Source organism: Acomys russatus, chromosome 14, assembly GCF_903995435.1.
Source record: "Acomys russatus chromosome 14, mAcoRus1.1, whole genome shotgun sequence".
NCBI lineage: Eukaryota > Metazoa > Chordata > Mammalia > Rodentia > Muridae > Acomys > Acomys russatus.
Window position 1 is genome coordinate 40,978,557 of NC_067150.1, and position 22,234 is coordinate 41,000,790.

Sequence of the window (22,234 nt, forward strand, 5' to 3'; positions counted from 1 at the left end):
CACTCCCCTGCATTAATTTACAAAGGCATCCTGTATGCGCACATGCCTTGTGCACATACCTGCAACTTCTTAGTTATCCTACCTCCTTTCACAGAAACTCACACACAAAGTATTATATATGCACACAGACCACACCACACAAATGCATGCACACACAGTCACCCAACTCCCCTCAGCTGCCTGCTCCATCTACCCTTGTGAGCTCACGTACATATGTTAGCACACATATGTCAGTCACTGCACACAGGTGTATGCCATGTTAACCTTGGGTTAACCTCCCATGGGTTCCCAGTTGATTGACGTCTAATTGGGATAATAAGATCATCAGCTTTACTCACTCTGAAGTTTGGAACCTGACAATATAACTGGGTAGAGAGAGGTGTGGGGTTGGAAACAGGACACTGGCATCCCACCAATGGGCACATACCAGCAATTTGGGAGCATCCTTCCCCCACTCCCACAAGAATGTATAGGAGACCAGAGGCTGAGACCAGTGCAAGCAGAAGCGATGGTCAGTGTGACAGGAGTATGGCTGAGACCAACAGTAAGAAGGTATGTCCTTTGAGCTCCAAGTACATTTTTCCTATGTAAAGGTATACAACCCTCCTGCCTCCACCTAAGGCAAAGCATCTAGAATGTAAAATTGGAGCTGAGCAGAGCCCTCTCTCCTCATCTCTAGGCCTTTATTTTGGGGGCGTTTCTTGGGATACAGGAACTCCATTATTCAAAAGCAAGAGGCAAACCATGGGAGGGGTCTTGAGGCTGGAGAGGAAGCTTATCTTAGGCACATGTGCTCATTTCAAGGGAAGGAAGAGCAAGGCTGGGCTGAGGATGACTCAGAGGGGAGCCAGAATCAGTTTCCCAGACAGTGTGTAGCTTCCCCTGCTCATTGGAACAACCTTACTGGAACCTCTCCACTTCCTTCCATCACCTAGGACACTGGTTCCTCTCAAGGTCAGATGGGCAGGTGGGAGTAGACTCTCAGATGACAAATTTCACTTTCACAAACCTCTCCTCTTCCAAAAAGGTGAAGAGAGCCTGTACACCTGGAATCCAGGCTCAGAAACTCTCAGAACGGCTAGCTGAAGGCTCCTTGCCCTCCAGGAAGGCCCCGATGCGCTTTTTTGGGCTCCGGAGGGCCAGCTACAGGGGTGTGCGGCCAACTCTGTCCTTCACATCCAGCTGGGCACCGGCTTTGACCAGTACTTTGAGGATGGCTGTGTTGCCCTTGAGGCCAGCCAGGTGGGCAGCTGTCCAGCCCACCTTGTTGCATGCGTGGACATCAGCACCGTGCTCCAGAAGATGGATGATGTCCAGCAAAGTCCCCTTTTGCACTGCCAGGTGGAGAGGAGTCCAGCCTGACTGCTCTGCCACATTGGGGTTGGCCCCGCCCTGTAGCAGGGCCAACATCACCCCCTCCTCCCCATGGAGGGCAGCCAGGTGCAGGGGAGTCCATTGCATACTTCCAACAGCACCCAGGTCTGCATGGCTCTTGGCCAGCAGATGGATGATCTCCAGGTGGCCCTTGTAAGTTGCTAGGTGCAGGGGTGTCCATCCCTGTTGTGTGGGTAGCTCAAGGCTGGCCCCATATCTGAGAAGCATCTTGAAGATGAGGTGCTTACCCCTGGCTGCAGCAATGTGCAGTGGGCTGTAGCCACTCTGGTCCAGTGCATCAGGGAATGCCCCACTCTTTAGCAGGTGTTGGATGGCTCTCACTTTCCCCCTTTCCACTGCCAGATGCAGGGGCGTCCTCAGGTTTCTCTGGCGGGCATCTAGCTCAGCTCCCTGTCCTGTCAGCAGCTTGACCAACCCAATGTGGCCAAAGTAGGCAGCCACATGGAGGGGCGTCTTGCCCCGAGCCTCGCGTGGGTTGAGGTCAGCCTGACGGGAGACCAGAAGCCGGGCCACATTCTCAAAGTTATTCTGTGCAGCCAGGTGGAGTGGGGTCCAGCCCTCGTGCTCCTGGGCATCCACCAGGGCCCCGTGGTCCAGGAGCAGACGGGCAGTGTGGTCATCCCCACTCTGGGCTGCAAAATGCAGTGGGGCCCAGCCATCCTCATCTGCCAGGTTGGTATCAGCACCATGTGCCAGGAGCAGGGCACAGAGGTCAGGCTGCTGGTCCTGGGTGGCGATGAGGAGTGGTGTATAGCCAGACGATGTCTGACAGTCCACATCAACCTCATGGGACAACAGTAGTCTCACTTGCTCTAAGCTGCCCCGGGCCACTAGGAAGTGGAGGGGAGTCACCTTGTTCTCATAGACATCACTTGGGATCGAGCTCTTGCTGTCAGAGAGCTGTAGGAGCCATTTCAAGGAGTCACATGAGTTTTCTAAGATAAAAGGATAAATTGTAAGAAAAAAATTAATTAGACCATAACCTGTTAAAAGGTCACCTTACGTATCCGCCTGCCTCCTGGAGACAGTTTGTAGAAACAGCCTAGACTTGAGGGCAGTGGCTTTGGTGGTATCAAGGACAAATGATTTTGTTAGAGCGTTGAGCCTGTGGTTCTGCAGAGGAGGCAGGATGAGCCGGGGCTGGGAGGCCTGGATGAAAATCTTTACTCTACCCGTGAACATCCCCTGGCCTCTGCTAGTTTTCTGCCTCTTAGAGCTTCTGCGTGTAGCTTCTAAAAGAGGAGATGAACAACACTGGCCCATTCTACCACTGGGGAGACAGATTAGGCAGGAAAGACTGCTTAGGGAAGGACCCGAAAGGAAGGCAAGCTGTAAAACTCAGAACGGCACTAGGACTTGGGCTTGTGTGATATAAGCTCCCCGGGCCTTCCTGCCTCCTGCTCCATCCTCTTCTGTGTATCGGAGCTACACAGTGACCACTGGCAAGACACACCCTCTTCAGGTTTCAACTTGTGTGGGGAAGGCACTGGACACATCTTTTATTCTCATATTTTTTTTCCTCAAATAATTCTAACACAAAGCCAGTATTGGGAGCCTGTGTTCTATCTCTCAGGACAGAACCAGGGAACCTAATCTTTGAAGGACACAGACATGAAGGGAAAACGGAGGCGGAACTCCAAGAGCCTCAGTGGTTTTGAACCACCCCTGGTATGTGATAGGTCTGAAAAGGAGAGGGGGGCAAAGGGGATGAGGGATGAGAATGGATAGATTCCGCTCTTCTCCCTGTGTGGAGTCTTTCATCTCATCTCAGCACAACAGACTCACCATAGTCTGCAAGCTCCTGGTTGACCTCCTTGCTGACCTGGGAAGTAACGTACAGGGTGGGTGGGTCATCAGGGATCAGCTCTGGTCCCATCCCGCTGCCTTTCCTCTCTCCAGATTCCCATCCTACCCTTCCTGGGAGACCTTCCTATACCACTGTCCCTCCAGGATGTGTATAAAAGATATTAATAAGCATGGGAGTTCTGGGGCCTGGCCTTTGGTTAGAGACTTCAGGGTGGATCTCTGGAACCCCTGATGGTCCTTGTCAGTTCCCATGTCAGAGTAGGGGACAGGAGACTGAAGAAGGATGTTGACATCCACAGCATGACAGCTTAGGATAAGGTCCTTCCCAGGGGCTCTGAGCCACAGCACCCACGCCTTTAGAGAACAGTTAGGTGAATAAGGAAAGGTGCCCTCCTCTACAGATGCTGGTAGCCTTCAGCTAGTCTCCCTGGATTGGCGAGCTAAGTGTGGGCTGACTTGGCATGCAGTTCCCATGTTCCCCATAGCAGTCAGGTGGCCTTGAAAATGACAGCCATTGCCTGTTCTCTCATGGGCTATCCAGAGATCATGGGTGTCACACACAGTAGCTTCTAGTATCCCTAAGTGGCCTGCCCAGCCTGCCATACCCACCTTGTGGGGCTGTCTCAGTGATGGCTTGCAAGACACCTTCCGGGTCAGGGTTTCACGCTCGGGGTCCACCACAGGACTCTGGAGCAGGGAGAGCAGCATATCTGTCTTGATGGTCACATCTGCTCCACAAGGAGTAAGGGGTGGGGAAAAAAAAAAAAAAAAGGAAGTAGCAGGCAAGCTCAATGGTGCTCATTGTATTTTAGATATTTGTATGCTGCCCATGTTCCCTTAAACACATTCCTAAGTTTATGTGTGTTTCCACTTGCCCACAATGAGATAGGAAGCTGAGCCCTACTGTTGACATAGCTGGGGTATACGTGACAAATCAGTGACCCTCTGAAGGTAAGTCTGTTTTCACAGAAAGAGAAGGCAAGGAGCAGGTGATCTCTAAGATGCCCACCCCTCTGTGTATTATCCTTAGAGGACCAGATAACTACATCCCATCCAGCCTATGACCTTTACAGATTCCACAGTACTGGATGTCCCTGAAGATAGCTGCAGAGTTCAGTGGCAGGACCAGGGTCAGATGCTGTGGCTTCTATTTGCTGATTCTATCTCCTTAAGGCATACAGTAAACACTCTTTAACCAAATCCATCCTTAGATGTGCAGGTCAGAGTCGGCTTCCTAGCCCCACCCTGAAGATGCCTTGTGCATCTTTTTGAGCCCTAGTGCCAAGGGCGTCTCTGCATGTGTCTCAGGAGAAGGCTCTCTTGTAGGTTCAACTTTCTATTTTTTTATTTTTATTTTTTATTTATTTTTATTTTTTTAATTTTTAAAAATATATTCTTGTTACATCTCAATGGTTATCCCATTCCTTGTATCCCCCCATTCTTCCCTCCCTCCCATTTTCCTCTTATTCCCCTCCCCTATGACTGTTCCTGAGGGGGACCTCCTCCCCCTGTATATGCTCATAGGGTATCAAGTCTCTTCTTGGTAACCTGCTATCCTTCCTCTGAGTGCCACCAGGTCTTCCCCTCCAGGGGACATGGTCAAATATGAGGCACCAGAGTTCGTGTGAAAGTCATACCCCACTCTCCACTCAACTGTGGAGAATGTTCTGTCCATTGGCTAGATCTGGGTAGAGGTTTAAAGTTTACCATCTGTATTGTCCTTGGCTGGTGCCTTAGTTTGAGTGGGACCCCTGGGCCCAAATCTGCCTTTCATAATGTTCTACTTATAGGTTTCTATAACCCTCTGGATCCTTCTACTTTGCTATTCTCCCATGCTTCTCTCATCTAGAGTCCCAATAGGATGTCCTCCCCTCTGTCTCAGTTTCCTGGTAAGTGAAGGCTTTCGTGGGACATGAGGTTCAACTTTCTTAACCAATATATTTTATTAACAACTTAGTGACTGAGCATACGTCACTTATAACCCGAGTAGCCAAAACAATAGGAAATGAGGATTAATGGACACAATAACAAAACCTTAAGGATATCAGTTCCGAAGAATGATTCTCCGGGCGTGAGCCGCAGGATTTCTTCTGCTGGAACCTGGAGTAACCAGAACCCAGAACCTCAGCAGGAGCCAGAGCCCCGAAGCCTTCCCTCGAGCGGTTCTCTCTAGTAGAGTCTTGAAGTGCAGCGATGAACAGCCAAATCTATCCCAAGTCTCCAAAAAGCCCCCGCCTTCAGTTCTGGCTTATTTATATATCTCCTCCCAGAGTCTGTTCACGGGATCTTTTCAGCTGGCAACAATTAAGCTCCTGCACGAGATGGTTGCTCTTCTAGTGAATTAACCTCACCTGTTCTCTCATGAGACCTTTCGGATCCCACACTTGGAATTCTAAAAAAACAGGTTTATCTCTCTTTCACTCTCTTCCATCCCTCCCTCTCTAACTCCTAGGCTGAGAATAACAGATTTTGATTATTTTCCCTTAGAAAGTGGTCTTAGAAAGAATAATACTTAGAAAGCATGGCCTCTTCTTGGGATCTTGGTCCCAGCAGCTCTTCATCAGGTCCACCATCTGATGGGCCTCCTCTGGCCACTCAGCAGAGACAGCCTGCAAGGAGGGCCTCACACCTGCAGCTACCCGGATGATAATGGTCATCATGTTGAGCCCTGTGAGGGAAGAAGACCCATGCTGTGCGGTCAGGGGACTGGCAAGTGGGTGGAAGCTGGGAGGAGCCTAATAGGATAGGGATGCTGGTGGTGGGTGCCCTATCCATGCTCTGTGAGTAGACAGTTGAGTCTGGGACCTATGTGAGGTTCCAATAGAGCAGCCGAGTCACTGATGCAGCTCTAGTCAAGACTGGACATGATCCCTGTATCCTGTTTCTGTGCAGAGGCAGCAGAATAGGCAAACAGGCACAGCGAAAGGCTTCGGCTGTTCATACTGTAAAGTGCATGGGCGAGGCTGATTCTTGTTTCCTGTTACAGGAGCACTAGCATTTGGGGATAGAGGGAGCAGAGTAAGGTAGAAACCCATGAGATGCTCACACTATGGTTCACACAACCCATCACTGCTCCTGTGTTCTCCAACCTCAGCCTCCCACAGGCATGAAACATGATGGCCTATTACCTGTGTAGGGTTTCTTCTGAGTGAGAATCTCCCAGATGACAATCCCAAAGCTGCAGAGGGGAATATATCAGTAGAGACACTTAGCCAGGGGGACACCACAGTCTACTTGGTGTAGTAATCATGATCCCTAGCCAGGGGGACCCCACAGTCTACTTAGTCTAATATCCATGATCCCTAGCTAGGGGGGACCTCACATTCTACTTGGTCTAGTATTCATGACCCCTATCCAGGGGGACCCCACATTCTACTTGGTCTAGTATCCATGACCCCTATCCAGGGGGACCCCACAATCTACTTGGTCTAGTATCCATGAACCCTAACCTGGGGTGGGGAGGGGTGAGTCTCTACAATCCTAGGTGAGGCCTCTCCAGCTCCTCCTCATCTCTCCCTTTGCACCAGCACATGGAGGAACCAGTCCTAATCCTTGTCCTACATGCCTGTTAACAACAAGGATCTGGCTGGGGTAAGTTCCTGTCACATGACACAGGACCCAGCTACCCACTCACCTGTACACATCATATTCAGGCCCTGGAGACTTGTTATTCTCCAGGAACATCTCAGGAGGGATGTAGCTGAGTGTGCCCCTCAGAGCTGATCTCTCAATGTACTGCATCTGGGTTGAATGCTCCATCCACTTGGACAGGCCAAAATCTGAAATCTGGGAGAAAGCAGAGGGCCAAGGACAGGGTAGTAACAGACACCCCTCAGAAGCCATCTGTGCCCCCCACCCCACTCTGCCACTGCCCTTTTCAGTATATCCCGTTTTAGTACAGCACACGTGGTTTTCAACTTCACTGACTCCCAGCACTACAACCTGCTACCTAGATGATCTTGAACCACTTACTTCATCTTCTCCGAACTTCAGCTTCCTCATCTGTAGGCTGGAAGTCTATGCATCTCCAGGGTCCTTGTTCCTCCTATCTCCCTGGATCCTGAAACACTCACACCATCTGTTTATCCTCTGCTTTCAGACTGTCATTGTTAAGGGACAATGAGATTGGGTACTGAGATGCCACTTTAAACCCATACCCTCATGATGGCTGCGTATTCACATAGGATAAGATGTATATGTATTAAGAGCAAGTTTCACAGCTGAGCGTGGTGGCGCACGCCTTTAATCCCAGCACTCGGGAGACAGAGGCAGGCGGATCGCTGTGAGTTCGAGGCCAGCCTGGGCTACAAAGCAAGTCCAGGACAGCCAAGGCTACAGAGAAAAACCTTGTCTCGGGGAAAAAAAAAGAACATGTTTCACTCATGTTTGAGACTCCTTATCAGTTTCATGGAGCTATTATTCTTCAACTTTTCTTAACTTTAAAAAGAGTTTCATAGAATGACTATATACTGCAACCAGGGTCAGAAAATGAAGTAACAAAGGTAACAAAGGTTTATAAGAAGCCATGTTGGGGGGGTAGATCAAGAAAGGTCTCCCCAAGGAGGTGATGATTAAGCTGAGAGCTTAGATACAATTAAGTCTTTGCTAGATAAAGAGAGGGTTGGGGGAACAGAATGTCCAAAGGTCTTGAAGGCATAAAAATATTTGAGCGCTGAAGCAAAGGCCAACATGACTTCCTAAAAATCTCCTTTCTACACATTCCTTCCTCAGACAAAGAACATGAGGGGCAGAGATTATTCTATCAACTTTAGAAGTGTGGCCCAGAGAGGATTGTTGTGGACATCACAACCCCAATCTCATGTCCCAAGGTTGTCTACTCACCCATCTCTGTTTCAAGCTTAACCCCTGTGCACACTATTTATTCAAACAAAGGCTGTCTCAAACTCTTGGCTGGTTCAGTGATTGGCAGCTAGACCATCCTGTTATGTGGAGGAGGTCTAGTGTCCATCAAGACCCTCACCTTGACATGCATATTGTTGTCCAGCAGGATGTTGCCTGGCTTAAGGTCCAGGTGGAGCAGGGGTGGCTTAATGCTGTGGAGGAAGTTCATGGCCAGGCTGGTCTCGTGGATGATGCGGAACTTGAGTGGCCAGCAGAGGCTGTGGGTAGACAGTGTCTTCTCTAGGGAACCACCGGCCATGAACTCCATCACAATGCCCAGGGGCTGCTCGCATACTCCATAGATGGACACGATGTGTTGAAACTTAATCTTCTCCATTTTGACTGCTTCTTCAAAGAGGCAACTCACCTCAGAGCTATGGAGAACCAGGAATGGGATGGAAGAAAGGGAAACACAAATCATTAGGGCAACTGGGGATAACACACAAACTCAGCAGGGCACAAGCTGAGGAGACCCAGAGAAACTCCAGGAGCCTGGAGGATAGTGGAAGAGAAGTAAGGGCCTATAGGACCACCAGCAGCAGCCAGTACAAGGGCTCAGGCTGCTATCAGCGAAAAGGCAAAAGGTTTGCAGGCTTAGGGCTCTACCCATTCTGCAGAGCCGGCCACAGAGAGCCTGCAGCACAACCAACCATGTATCCTGCCCGCTTGCTTATGTGCTCATCTTCCCTAGCAGCTTTTGAGCCCTTGGATGACCAGCATTATGTTTCATGTTTCTGTTTTAAAATAGTATCTGTTACCATTTTGATCATGAAAATGATATGTGCACCTAGTCGAAAACCTAGGAGTTACAGAGGGCTGGTAAAAAAAAAAAAAGCAAAAACCCTTGCAGAGTTGCCCTTGACTAACATTTTAGTGTGTTCTTTTATGATGTTTTCCAGGAGTCTCTTTTTTCCCTCCCTCCCTCCTTCCCTCCCTCCTTCCCTCCCTCCCTCCCTCCCTCCCTCCCTCTTTTCTCTCACTTCCCTGCATTGGTATCTTTGGAAGCATGGTCTTTAATGGATGCAGAGTAGTCTGTGTTACGAATGAACTATAATCATCCCCTTCCCCCACCCACACACATTGCCATGCGCTGCGCAATACATCTTTGTGGGAGTGAGCTGAAGTCAAGGCTTAAGGGGAAACCCTGTAAAAAAAAAAAAAAAAAAAAAAAAAAAGCCCTGCAGGCCCTCTGTCCATTTCACTGCCTGTGCCCACAGAACTGCAAATATGCAAATTGTGAGAGACTGTTTGGGGATCAAGGGGGTGGGGATTAAAGAGGAATGGCATTTTTAAAAAGCAAGGTGTCTGCAAAGCTGTGCTAGCGCTGGCGGTGCAGAGGTGCAGTGGGGCTGCTCCTGGCAGTGTGCTCTCAGGGTCACCCTGGGAAACCAGCCAGAGGGTCTGGCTTCTGCCACCCCAGGCATCTGAGCAGCTGGCTACTTCAGGGTTAGCCTCCTCTAGCCCTTCTCTGCTATCCCAGCCGGCTCTGGAGGTGCATTTACTGTCACCCCCCCCCTTCTCTCTTGAGTGCTTGGAAACCAGAGTAATAGCTACCTTGAGGTAGACAAATTACGGAGACTTGGGGTAACGCTGCTGCCCTCGAGGCTTAGTTCTCCCATTTGAGATGGGCATGACTTGGAACAGAGGATTCTGAACCTGTGGAATGGGACTAATAGTAATAGTATATTATACTATTAGTAACTTCCCCACTTCAACTCCCAGCCACACCCAGACTTCTTCAGTGCGGTTCTGTCTCTCTGGCCTCAGCTCCCATTGCCCCAGCCCTCAGCAGACAATTCCAATCTCTCTCTCTCTCTCTCTCTCTCTCTCTCTCTCTCTCTCTCTCTCTCCCTCTCTCTCTCTCTCTCTCTTCAGGTCTTGTCCACATTCTCCTGCATCTCCCCCATTGTCACTGTGCTCTCTTTCTGTCTAATCACTTAGAATGCTCAGCTCTTGTGCTCATTTCAGATGCTCTGCTCATCATACTTTCTCCGGCCACCACCAGCATCTCCAATCAGACATTTGGTGCTTTGATGCCACTATATGTCAGAAGCTTGACTCTTAATTCCCCTCCCCCCATATGACTGTCTCCTCCTTTAGCCTTATGCCTCTCAGCTGATGTGCTCTCCATCCTCTGGACATGTCCTGGATTAATCTTTAGCCTTTTCTCTCATTCCCACAAACAGCTACACCACCGACATTCATCAAAGATCTGACTACTTGTTCCCATGTCTGCCATTTACATCCCAGCTAAAACCTCCTAAATGGCCTTTCTGCCATTACCTCTCCCCCGAAATGAATACTTTTAAATATGAAATGTACATAGTAGGGCATGGAGAGATGGATCAGCAGTTAAGAATACATGCTCTCTTGCAAGGGATGCAAGTTCTGCTCCGAGCACCTATGTGATGTGGCTCACAACCATGTGAAAACTCCAGATCCAGGCGTATCTGATACCTCTAGCCTCTGTGGGCACTTGCTCTCATGTATACATAGTCCACCGTCACACATTCATATAATAAAAAGAAATCTTTTTTCAACTCCCCAAATCTACAGTAACAATCGCTGCTCGGCCAGTGCATTCAAAAGCTTTCTTTTCCCTCACAGCTGAAGACAAGGGTCTCTCAAAGCCCGACAAAGGTCCCTGTGACCACCTCACCCTCACCCCTCCATAACTCCTTGACCTCATGGCTTCCTAACCCATCGCCCTCTCTCTGCCCACATGCCAAGTGTGTTGCCACTCCAGGAACTTTGCATGTGTTGTTTCCTCTGCCAAAACACCTTCACTCACAGAGCCACATGGCCTTCTCACTCATTGGCATCAATGACAACTCAGATGGCCTAATTAATGAGTATTTCAGACACAGCCTGTGAAAATGATGTCTACCTCAGCTGTATCTATCCTCATTATCGTACTTGCAGATGAACCACAGATTAGTATTTCTAGACCAAATCTATTCTTGGGAGATCCCACTACTCAAGTCTACTTAGCTATATCAATGGAGAAAATGCCTAGTAGTCCTAAGAGCTGTAAGTAGAAACTGTATTTGTTTATCTGCTCATTGGTTCCTTCATTAGAATCTAAGCTCCATGAGGGCAGGACCTTGAACTTGTTCATTTTGGATTTAGAACAGATGATATGGTCCCTGCCCTGGCTTCAATTACTACCTAAAACACCCAGCGTGTGAATGTTAACCATGCCGTATACACATACTTGACAACTCTTCTTGACAAAAGGGCATTTTATGCATAGCATATCAAACCTGAGCTTCATGGTTATGAATATCATAAAAAGAAATCTTAGAAAAATCTATCATAGCAATCACTGCTCAACCAGTGGCTCCAATGACTTTCTTCTTCCTCAGAGTGGAAGACAAAGGTCTCCCAATGCCTGACAGAGGTCTGTGTGATTACCTCACCCTCACTCCTGCCATAACTCTTTGACGTCATTGCCTCCTAACCCACTCCCCTCTCTCTGCCTACTTCATGGGTCTCTTATGCCAAGGCCATCATTCAACAAATATCTATTTAACAATAACTATGTACCAGACACTAGCGGTGAGCAAAACAGACACAAGCGCTATTGTCATAAAGTGGCATCCTAGTGGGTCCAGTCTTCCTCTGGCATACCAGGCAGTGCGCAGATCTCAGCATCCTTCTTTGTTGAGCCTCCCATAGGCAACTAGCACAAGATCACGTTCTTCCTTACCTCCCTTATTTTCACCACATCTCCACTACCAGCACTACACTCTGGGTCTCCATCATCTCTTGCCATCATCCATTATCCATTATCCATCAGTCTCTTAACAAGAACAACATCCATTCTACTCCTTGACCATTCCCTAAGCTGCACATCTGACTGCTTCCCTTCCATATTTGATCCCCAATCTGGCTGCAAATCCTTCAGCGGCATTGCCCTGCCCCTTCATGTCTTCTACTTCAGCTGTAAGGACTTTCCTTTACCTTTGTATGAACTGTGCCCCTCTTTCACAGGCCCTTTACATGCTTTGTTGCATGTAAATTTTTTCCCTCACCTAGTTAAGTCACACTCATTCTTCACACTTCAGCTCCAGGGTAACTTTCACAGGGAAGATTTTCTGATCTCAGGCAATTTCTGTCAGGAAGGGCTCAAAGGACTGTAAGTGATTTGTTTCCTGCCTGTGTCACAGGAGCGCACTCATCTTGTAGCTAATGTCTCTCTCCCTCTGAACTGCAAGATCCAGAGAGAGAGAGAGGTACCATGTCTGTTTCACTTATTATTTCCTCCCAGGGGCCAGTATAGAGTTGGGCACATAGTATAGAGAGCAATTGGCCTTCATCAAGTGGATGGATGGAGGGGTGGATGGATGGATGGATGGAGGGATGGGGAAATCTAATGAAGCAACACTCATAAAGCTCCAAATACAGCCATCCACAAACACTCACCAACTACAGTTATTAATAATTTTAGTATTCCATTACACTCAGTGAATCCTAAGAACTGGGGAAGGAAAACTAGGGAGAAGTTTTTACCATAGTCACAGCATAAGCAGGTCAATGCCATCCACTTCCTTGTGCTATTTTTAGAAAGCACATTTCTTTGTGTGAATTTGCATGTGAATGTGTATGTGTCACCACTCATACATATGGGTGTGGAAGCCACAGGACAACTTTCAGGAGCCAGTTCTCTCCTCCTACCAAGTGGGCCTGAGGATCAAGCTTAGGCTGTCAAGTTTGGCTGCAGATGCCCTTACATGCTGAGCCATCTCACCCTTTCCTCATGTTCTTTATTTCAAAGACTATGCATGGTTTGGCTAAACCTTACAGTCATCTGGCCCTATTCCAGGCAGAGAAAAGGGCGAGTACAAAAGCTGCTATCAGGGCATTGTCACATCACAGAAAACATAAGAATTAGCTTCTAAGTAAGAGTCATTGGGTGTCCAGTTGATGTCCCAAGAGGTGTTATGGAAGGACGTGTTTTCATACTCGGGCCTAATATTCCAGATGTCTCCTTCCTGGCTGTAAAAGGGGAAAGCAAAAAACAGGGACACACAGTAAGGCCAGAGGCAGTAAGGAGAAGTGTTGCCATAACACAAACTTTGACAGCCAAGGTCTAAAACAGAAAGATATAAAGATATCATGGGGCTTTAGACTTGACTTTCCAGCAGGATTTACATCAGCTGGCAAGTAATCTGGGTGTTTCCAGCCTCAGTTTATCCCCTGTGGAAAGCCAGCAGTATGGCATCAGCTACCTGATGGTATCCTGCTGGGGCAATGTCCAACCTCCAAACCTCTTCAGCCTACGGTGGCTGGCATGGAAAGAAAGAAGGTGGCAACTTACAGGTCCCTGAGAAAAATGTTGTACCTCTTGGAAAGCTCAGACCCTCCTTGAAAGGATGGGGTAAGGAAGAGGTGTGCGAGCATCATCACACAACAAGAGGAAGGAGGTAGAGCAAGTTTGAGAGGCCAGGCAGACAAAGGAATTTTTGCAAGGTAGTTCCTACTCACCTTTGACCTCTTGGGATGCCAACAAGCAGGTATTGTTTGCCTACTGTCTTTTAGGTTCAGAGAAAGAGTCTAGTCTGGGAAATTCAGACCACAGGGGTCACTTAAAAGCAACTGGACCGTTGTCAACCTCAACCCCAGCTCACCTCTTCCTCTGAGCTCCCTAGACCAAATACTTGTACTTCCTCTGTGGAAGCGGGCCATCAGCTACCTGGTGGTTTCCTTCTGGAGGCACAGGGAGCATTTGATGGCATACTGGGTCTTCCAGCGCTTGTGCCTTGCCTGGAACACCTGGCTGAAGCCACCACTGGCTACTCGGTGCCATTCTTCCTCAAAATCATCGCGGCTGAAGACGGTGAGCTTGCCCAGCTGCTGCTCCAAAGGGCCTTCTGCCATGGGATCAGGAGGCCTTCTCGCCCTGTGTGGCACCACACACTCCCGTGCACCTCTGCACCTCACCTTGATCTGTCAGCAAGCTGGGTGGCCCCAGGAGCCTCTGCTTCCTGCTCTTCAGGTCTGGGAGGGTGGAACTACGTGGTGAGTAGGTCCTCCCTCCTCCACTTGCCAAGGTGGGGAAACCCAGCCTGCCCAGAGCCTGAGGCTGCAGAAGGGAGGGAGGGAGCTGGTCCTGGAATAGGGGATGCCTCTCTGAGGTAGATTTCCCTTCCTCAGTCCCCAGCTAGCTCAACCTAGCAAAGCTAGGGAGCAGCAGATCTGTGCTTTCAGCTAGAAGTCAGAGTGCAGCAGGAGAGGCTGGCCTGGCGTTGTGGTTCAGTGAAATGGGAGCAGGCTGGTTTGTACCTTCCTGCTACCCCTCTATAGAGATCTTAGTGTTCCTGAGAGTGGAGACCTAAGCCCTGCTGCAAGGCCTAGAATGCAGAATGTGCCGTGTTCCCTTCCCCCCCCCCCCCCGCCGGTCTGAATCTGACTGGTTCTACGGTTCCCTTGTTAGTGTTGTTTGTGTGTTAACTACTCTTTACATATGGGAGGTCAGCAAGGATGATCAGCTGGAGCAGGATGGACTACAGCTGGACTGTTACCTACAAGGGGTGTTCCTTCCTGTCTGTAGGTCATTGCCCAGAGGCAGGTGCTGCTGGGCATACTACAGCAGGCAGGTGCTAGCTCACTTGCAGCAGGAAAAGATTGGCCCATAAGGAAGTTGAAGAGTGATCACATTCAGATTTGAAGAATCCACCCAGCAGAGGAGGAAATGCTTGGTCTTGTATGCAAATCGACAGAGCCCCATTGTGCATGCTGTAAGTTCACTAGACTCCTAGGAAATGGAAAAGTGTGTGTGTGTGTGTGTGTGTGTGTGTGTGTGTTGGGGGGAGCTGTCTCAGTGGAAGCTGGGACACTTGGTTTTTCCATAACACATTATAAGAACTCTCCAGGATGAATGATTAAGGACTGAAGACTGGGCCTGGTGACAGTTATCATGGAGACCAGGCATGGCCACTACCACCCTTGATCCAGGATCAGTAGCTATTTGCCTATTATGTGCACTTTAAACCCACAACAGTGTTATGATGTGCACATCTATTAACAGAGGAGAAAACCATGCATGAAAAAAGTGGGTACTGGAATAAGTGGTGACTAATACTCACACGCAGATCTCTTGGTTGCTGGGGAAATGGGCTAGGTATGGTGGTGTGTGGGGGAGCCTTTTAAGAATTTGGGAGAGAAGGAAGGGAAGGGGTCATACTCCCTGGAAGAAGGTGGAGATGAAGAGGGCGACACCCAGACCAGGATGTACATCCTGACATGACTTCAGAGAGAAGGCTCCAGATCGCTTAGGCTGGAGTGGGGCAGGGCTGCTGCAGCACCCAGGCATGAACCCTCCTTTCCTAAGAGTGGGAGAATTGGAAGACAAAGGCCACTGCAATCTGAAAGTTGGAGAACTAGAGGCCAGTCTCTGGCTTCCTGCTGAGTGAGTGACCGTCACAAAACTTGAAAGGCTCCACCCCTTAGGAATCCTCACTCAGACAAACCTGGACCTCCTCCAACATTTTGCAAGATCAACTTAGGTTTCCAGAGGAAGGTACAGGGTCAAGCCATTTAAATCATGTCAGCAGTTACGCCTGCAGTGGATCTCCAGGGAAACAAGGAGCTGGAAGCTTTCAGTGTTGTATTCAGAGACTCAAAGGGGGAACTGACAAAAGGGTCAGCCAGGGATCAAGGTAGACTGCCAGGACCTCAAATAAAACACCCCTGTGATTTTCCCACAAAGGTGCAAGTGTATTGAAAAATGCTAGCTGCATGTTTGTTTGAGCACTCTGGCACATTGGGTAAAATGAAAACACTTACCTAGAGTGCGTGTGTTCCTCCTTTGGTCTCGCTAATGGGAACCAGGACAAAGTCTAAGGGTCTTTGGGTGAACTCAAGGAGAAGTGAGCCTTCCTGGGTCTGTGGTCACAAAGGTCAAGTGCTCATGCAGCCCCCATGGGTCAGTGCAGTGACCCAGTAGTTCTGTGAAACTCTGGACTCTGCTGAAACCCGATGGAGACTTTCTCCAAACAAGAATGGCAAGTCATTTGCATACCAGGAAGTTCTCCCACCTGCCTCCATTCTCCACACTGCAAATAGGCAGCAGAGGGCTCACAGGATGTGTTCTAACAGGCTCCAACCTTAGCTCGTGAGCTTAAGGGAAGTTAGTTACTGTAGAGGAATGAACGGATTCAGAAAGCTGGGGCACATGCTCCAGAGGAAAGAGAGAAAGAGGAGAGGAGGAGAAGACAGGGGAGGGAACGGGAGTGGAAAAGAGGGAAGTGGAAGGGAGGGGAGGGGAGGGGAGGGGAGGGGAATGGAAGAGAGGAGATCAGACATAGAACAACAGGCTTACACTTTTTCTCCTGAACAGTTATTGGGTGGGCCTTATTTTCTCAGATCTCTCTGGGTTTCTCCATCTATACACTAGAATGATTACATAATTGGACTAGCCATTCACTCACACCTTATACAAATATAAAATCTAATGGATCGTAGACTTAAATATGAAATAGAAACTTATAACCTTTAGAACAATATTCTTTTTCCCTTTACTTCTTTGAGACAGGTTTTTTAAAATGGAAGTTTATTAAATGGGCATGGGGAGAGAGGGGAAACAGGAGAGGGGTACCCCAGAGAGAGACAGAGATAGAGGAGGGAGGAGAGAGGTGAGAGATGAGACAGGGCTTTTACTATGTGTTCTAGATTGACCTTGAGCTCCGCCGTGTAATCAAGGCTGACTTTGAACTCATGACCCTCTAGCCTCTGCCTCCTAAGCATTGAGGTTGAAGCTGAGCATCATTATACCTGGCCCTGTAGGAAAATATTCCTGGCCTAGGATAAGGCAAAAGCAAAGCTATGAGACTGAATACCACAAGGAGGAATTAATAAACTCAATGCCATGAAAAACGTCTACTCTGGGAAGGACCACGGGAAGATGATGAGAAGATAAAGTATGCACAAGGGAGAACGTGTTTGTGAACCAAATCCTGGGTAACCATGTTCTGCTGGTCCCATCTTCAAAGTTAACGGCAAACGAGCAAGCAAAAGCAATGACATGAAGTTACCCAGTTAGAAGACGGGGAAGGTACACAGATGGCAAATAGGGGCACAAGGAGACGCTCAATGTCATTAGCCAATAAGCAAATGCAAATTGAAGCTACAAGATGTCAACGTACACATAATGGAACTATTAAAATAAACATCAAGGCCAAATACCGGTGAGAAAATGGACTGTGTATACATTTCCAGTATGGGTATAGGCCCAGCCACTCTAATAGATAGTCTTTGAGATGATTGAATATATAATTACCAAATGACCTAGCAATTAACCTTTGGGGAAATACATCCCAGAAAAATTAAAACCACATTGCCATAAATACCAGCACATGATTGTGAACTGTAGTTTCCTATGTAATATAAAAAATGTGTGAAACAGCAGAGCAGGTGAAAGGTCAAGCACACCAAGGCAGATATACAACATGGAAAGATCCCCAGCAACTGTGGGCAAGCACTTAGTTGAACCCTGGGAGATTACAATGGTTTTCAAAACCAGTTTTAAAAGGTGCACATATTAGCCGGGCGTGGTGGCGCACGCCTATAATCCCAGCACTCGGGAGGCAGAGGCAGGTGGATCGCTGTGAGTTCGAGGCCAGCCTGGCCTACAAAGCGGGTCCAGGATAGCCAAGGCTACATAGAGAAACCCTGTCTCGAAAAACCAAAAAAAAAAAAAAAAAAAAAAAAAAAAAAAAAAAAAGTGCACATATTGCACGTCTCGTCTTGAACTGGCACAACTATAGGGACAGGGTGGTAGCTGTCAAAAGTGGAATGTAAAGAAACAAGTGTGCAACTGCAAAATCCTTATGAGGAAACTGTTCGCTGTCCTGACCGTGGTGGAGGTGGCCAGTGAATCCACATGTGACAAAGTCACAGCAAACTTGTTACACATCTGCGAGAAATAAAATATGACCCATGTTCAAAGATATCGAATCCTCCTGAATGTGGGTGGCACAATCCCCAGGGGCTGGAGTTCAAGACTAACTTACAAGGGGAAAACAAGCTAAAGCCTTGGCATTCATCTTTCTCTGCTTCCTCACTGGGGCTGCAGGGTTAGCATACCTGGCTGCCTAGGAACCTATGACGTCATGACCTACCTGCCACTAGGTGTGCCACAGGCTGCCCAGGATGTAAAAAGGGCAAACCCACTTTGTCTCTTCCTCTCTCTTGTTCTCTTGCTCTCTCTTGCTGCCTCAGTCTCTGTCTCATTCTGTGTGTTTCTTTCCTTCTCTCTGGGCCACGTCTCCCCCTTTCCTGCTCTCCCACGCTTCTACAATAAACTTCTCCATATTATATCTGTTGCCTGGCATCTTATTCTTCATATTTAACATGCAGTGTGACCAGCTGCCTCACACTCCTGCGGTTAGGTCCTCCCTGCAATAACAAGGTCTACCCTTAAATCCAGAGGCCCCATATATAACTTTTGTCAGGTGGCTTGTTACAGCATGGAAGGTAACTAACATAAACGCTGGTAGATAGGTGTCCAGTAAAACCATACAAATGTGATCTTAAATAGAAACGGAGGAACACATAGAACAAAGTCCATTCTCGTTGCAAATTGGCAAAGAATATTTTTCCAAATTCTGTGACTGAGGATCTGTGTAAGATCCAACGTAGGAGCAATGAACTAGGAAACCTGGCAGAAAAGCTGTCCACGCAGCAGGCATCCACGCCGCTTCACGCGGTTCGTGGCCACATACGGTGATCTGTGAGAGCAAAGAATGAGCTAGAGGCAGAACTTATAATTAAAAGTCAAGCAGGGCACAAAAACCTGGATCCAATTCAATCCTACCACACAAAAAATATGCAAGTGTGAAGCCAGGGAGCTGCTTCCTAACAGTGAGATTAGTGTGGAAGGAGGGGAGCAGTGTAACTCATCAGAACCATGTGTTGGGGGGTAGCAGGGGAGGTCCTGAAATCATCTCAGAGGGCCCTGAGGTTATCTCTAGCACCTTGAGTACAAAAAGAGCTCACTGACCTTTGGGCTTCTCCTCGTTAAATCTGGCATAACATCCTTTGGTTAATTCAAACATGGCTTAAGCAGTGCCAGCCCCAGGTGCAGCATGTGGGCCAGATACTGAGTTGCAAGCTGTATGCTTCGATGGCACACATATGGTGGTGTTTCTACAAGCAAAAAAAAATCAAGATCAACGGAACCATGGCCTTCCTCCACCTAGGCCACAAGGGACACAGTCATAGACCCAAAGCTGTGAAAGTGAGCCCCTGGGAGGACCACACTGAGAAGAAATGTGGCATTTGAGCTGCTGCAGGCCCCTGAGGGTAATCCGTGGTAGAGTTGCAGTGGCCACCTTACTGGTGAGACTTTGAAACTATAAAGCCATGAAAGTGTAAAGGCTGTGTGGGAGAGCTGCAGTCAAGAGATTCCAACCCAAGAGGAGACAGTCCAGAAAAACCAAACCGTAGTGTGGCTGGTCTTTGCAATTTGCGGGCTCTTATTTTCTCCACTCTTTATTCCCCTGGTTTCACCCCATCACTGCATAGGAGAGAAAGAAGGATGGAGGCAGAGAGAGGAAGAGAGAGAGAGAGAGAGAGAGAGAGAGAGAGAGAGAGAGAGAGAGAGAGAGAGAGAGAGCCCTAAAACCAATTTCTTCTTTAAGCACGACTACTAACAAACTGCAACCAACCCTCCTGAATGACTAACAACCACCAACTCCTGCCTAGAGGGGCTCCAGGATTTATATACCTGCTGAAAAGTTCCCAGAATTCCAAATGTCACACAACTGCAGTAATTATCTGCAGTTAGCAAAACCATGCCTCTGCTAGAACACGAGGCCAATCATGGTCAGCTGCTTTGGACAGTCCAAAGCAGCCCCACATCCCTATACCTGGGATTAAAATAGAAGCATATTCTTGTAGTATTTCTGTGGGGTTTTTAAAAGAAGAAACCAAAATTCCAGAATTCTCACTACACCATAGGGTCAGGGCTATCTCACATTTTGGGGGTCCAACCCATTTAGTGTATCTACAAAGGGGCACCTTTCTTCCGGGTTTAAGATTTAATATCTGCTGTCTTGGGTTTGGGACTTGAGGGAGCTGCTACCCCTTTCTTCCAGCCTGTCTCTCCTTTAAGAACACTTACATTATACCTGCTTTGCCATTGAGCTTTATTTGTTTTTAATGTGTATGTATATGCCTGTGTATGTGTGCACATGTACACACGTGTGCAAGTGCCAGCAGAAGCCACAAGAGGGCATCCGATCTCCTGGAGGTAGAGTTCCAGGCAGATTCTGGTTTTCTTCAAGAGCAACAAGCTCTCTTAACCACCTCACAATCTCTCCAGGCTCCTGACATTGAACTTTAGAAGGGGATTGCTTTTTTTAAAATTGATTTTACAGTCTCACAGCTAGACTCCAGGATGAGTGTTGGGGAGATGAGATGCTGTGGTTTATTCCTCCAGAAAAACATATTGAGTATTGGGCAGTGGGGGTAGGGTGAGCATTAACAGGAGACCAAGCTGTTAAGAGGGATCACTGCTGTTCATGGACCTGAGTCTGCTCTCGCAGGAGTGCACGCTCCTCTCCCTATGGGGGCTGGATAAGTCACCCTAGGAATGAGTTTTGAAAGCATCAGGCTGTACTCTGTGTTGGTTCCATTTCTCACCACTGCAATCAAAACACTTGAGAGAAGCAACCTAAAGCAGGAGAGGTTTATTTTGCCTCCTGGTTTCGGGGAATTCCAACGCCTCATAAGAGCAAAGGCATGGTAGAAGAGAGCCATGGCTGCAGGGACATGTGCTGGTGTTCTTCACGGGATGTGCAGACCAGAAAGCACAGAGTTTGCTCCGCAACCGGAAGTGGATCGAATCTTCAAGACCTGCCTCTTAGAGAGCCTCACCATCACCGGCAGGGGATCAAGTGCTCAAGTGCACGTGTCGGTTGGAGGACATCTACATTCAAACCCTGAAGCTGCCATGCCTGGCTCCTCAACGCCTGCCTGCTTGCCTTTCCAGTTCGCAGCCATGTTATAACTCAGTACAAGGCCCTGACTAGATGCATCAGTGCAATCTCTCCTTGAGGACCATGAGCCAAAGTAAGGCACTATTCCTCTTCAATGACTTATTGGGCTATGGCAGCAGAAAATAAACGAAAATGGCAAAACCTGAACTGTGTGGCCTAAACGAGGAGGCATTTTTTCCCATGATTCCCCGTGGCGTTGCTTACCAGAGCAGAGGGGATTTTCTTGTAAACTGGAGAAGAACCAAGCAACCTACTGGTCAGTCTCTGAGGTAATAGCATGCCAAAGGTCCACAGGCAAAGCAGCCGTGTGTGTGTGTGTGTGTGTGTGTGTGTGTGTGTGTGTGTGCGCGCGCGCGTGCGTGCGCGTGCATCTGTGTCTGTGTGTCCTGAGCTTGTTTGGAATGAACTGGGGCCCTTGATGTTTGTGTTTATGCCGGTCCCAAAACTCCCTCAGAAGCAACCTACTGGGGGCTACCTTTTCTACCCTCCCACTGTGGGATATTTCTGATCACCTTGTAGAAGGGTTTTCTTTTCTCAGTGGCTTTAGTGATAGCACAGCAGCTCTCTTATTTGAAATGTCTGTGCTTCAGAGTTGTTCCCTACTTCAGGCCATGACCTGAATTTTGTACGATTCCATTAGTCTGAGAAACGAAAGGCAGGGGAAGCATTCACTCTTTGTTGTTGTTGTTTTAGTGATTTGGAGACTAGACGGGCAGAGCAATCAGGACTACAGGACTATACACACAGCATTTAAATAGAGGGTGGTGGTGCCTAGATAAACACTGTAGGACAAGATTGGATGTTCTTAGAGGTTATTTGTGACTGTTCAAAATGGCCCCCTTCCACCTGAATTGCTACACCCCAGACCTCAGGCCTCCAGTTCCTCACAGGCAGCACAAAAGGGACCCGTCCTGTGTCATATAGGTTTATGAGGGAGAGTCTGGTAAGAGCCACATACATATGGGGAATGGGGCCAGCACTGGTATCTAGCCATGGCTTTGGGAGCCAAAGGAGACCTATCTGGGTGGAGAGGGAAGCCCCTTCTCAGTAGCGATGATGTGTGGGCAGGATGAAGACAGAGTCATGGGCCTGCTCTTCAGCTCGCCTGTCCTTGGAGTGCTCTTTGTCTA

General features: G+C 48.3%; 1 protein-coding gene across 1 annotated transcript; it reads right to left on the reverse strand.

The window, feature by feature from the left end:
* Window positions 1–1,059: 1,059 nt before the first annotated feature.
* Ankk1 (ankyrin repeat and kinase domain containing 1) lies at window positions 1,060–14,036 on the reverse strand. The gene is given in 8 exon segments (XM_051155726.1): window positions 1,060–2,330; window positions 3,181–3,217; window positions 3,811–3,929; window positions 5,714–5,869; window positions 6,330–6,379; window positions 6,836–6,987; window positions 8,183–8,477; window positions 13,799–14,036. Coding segments are annotated over 8 exon segments (2,265 nt in total). The 5' UTR covers window positions 13,984–14,036.
* Between the last annotated feature and the right edge of the window lie 8,198 nt (window positions 14,037–22,234).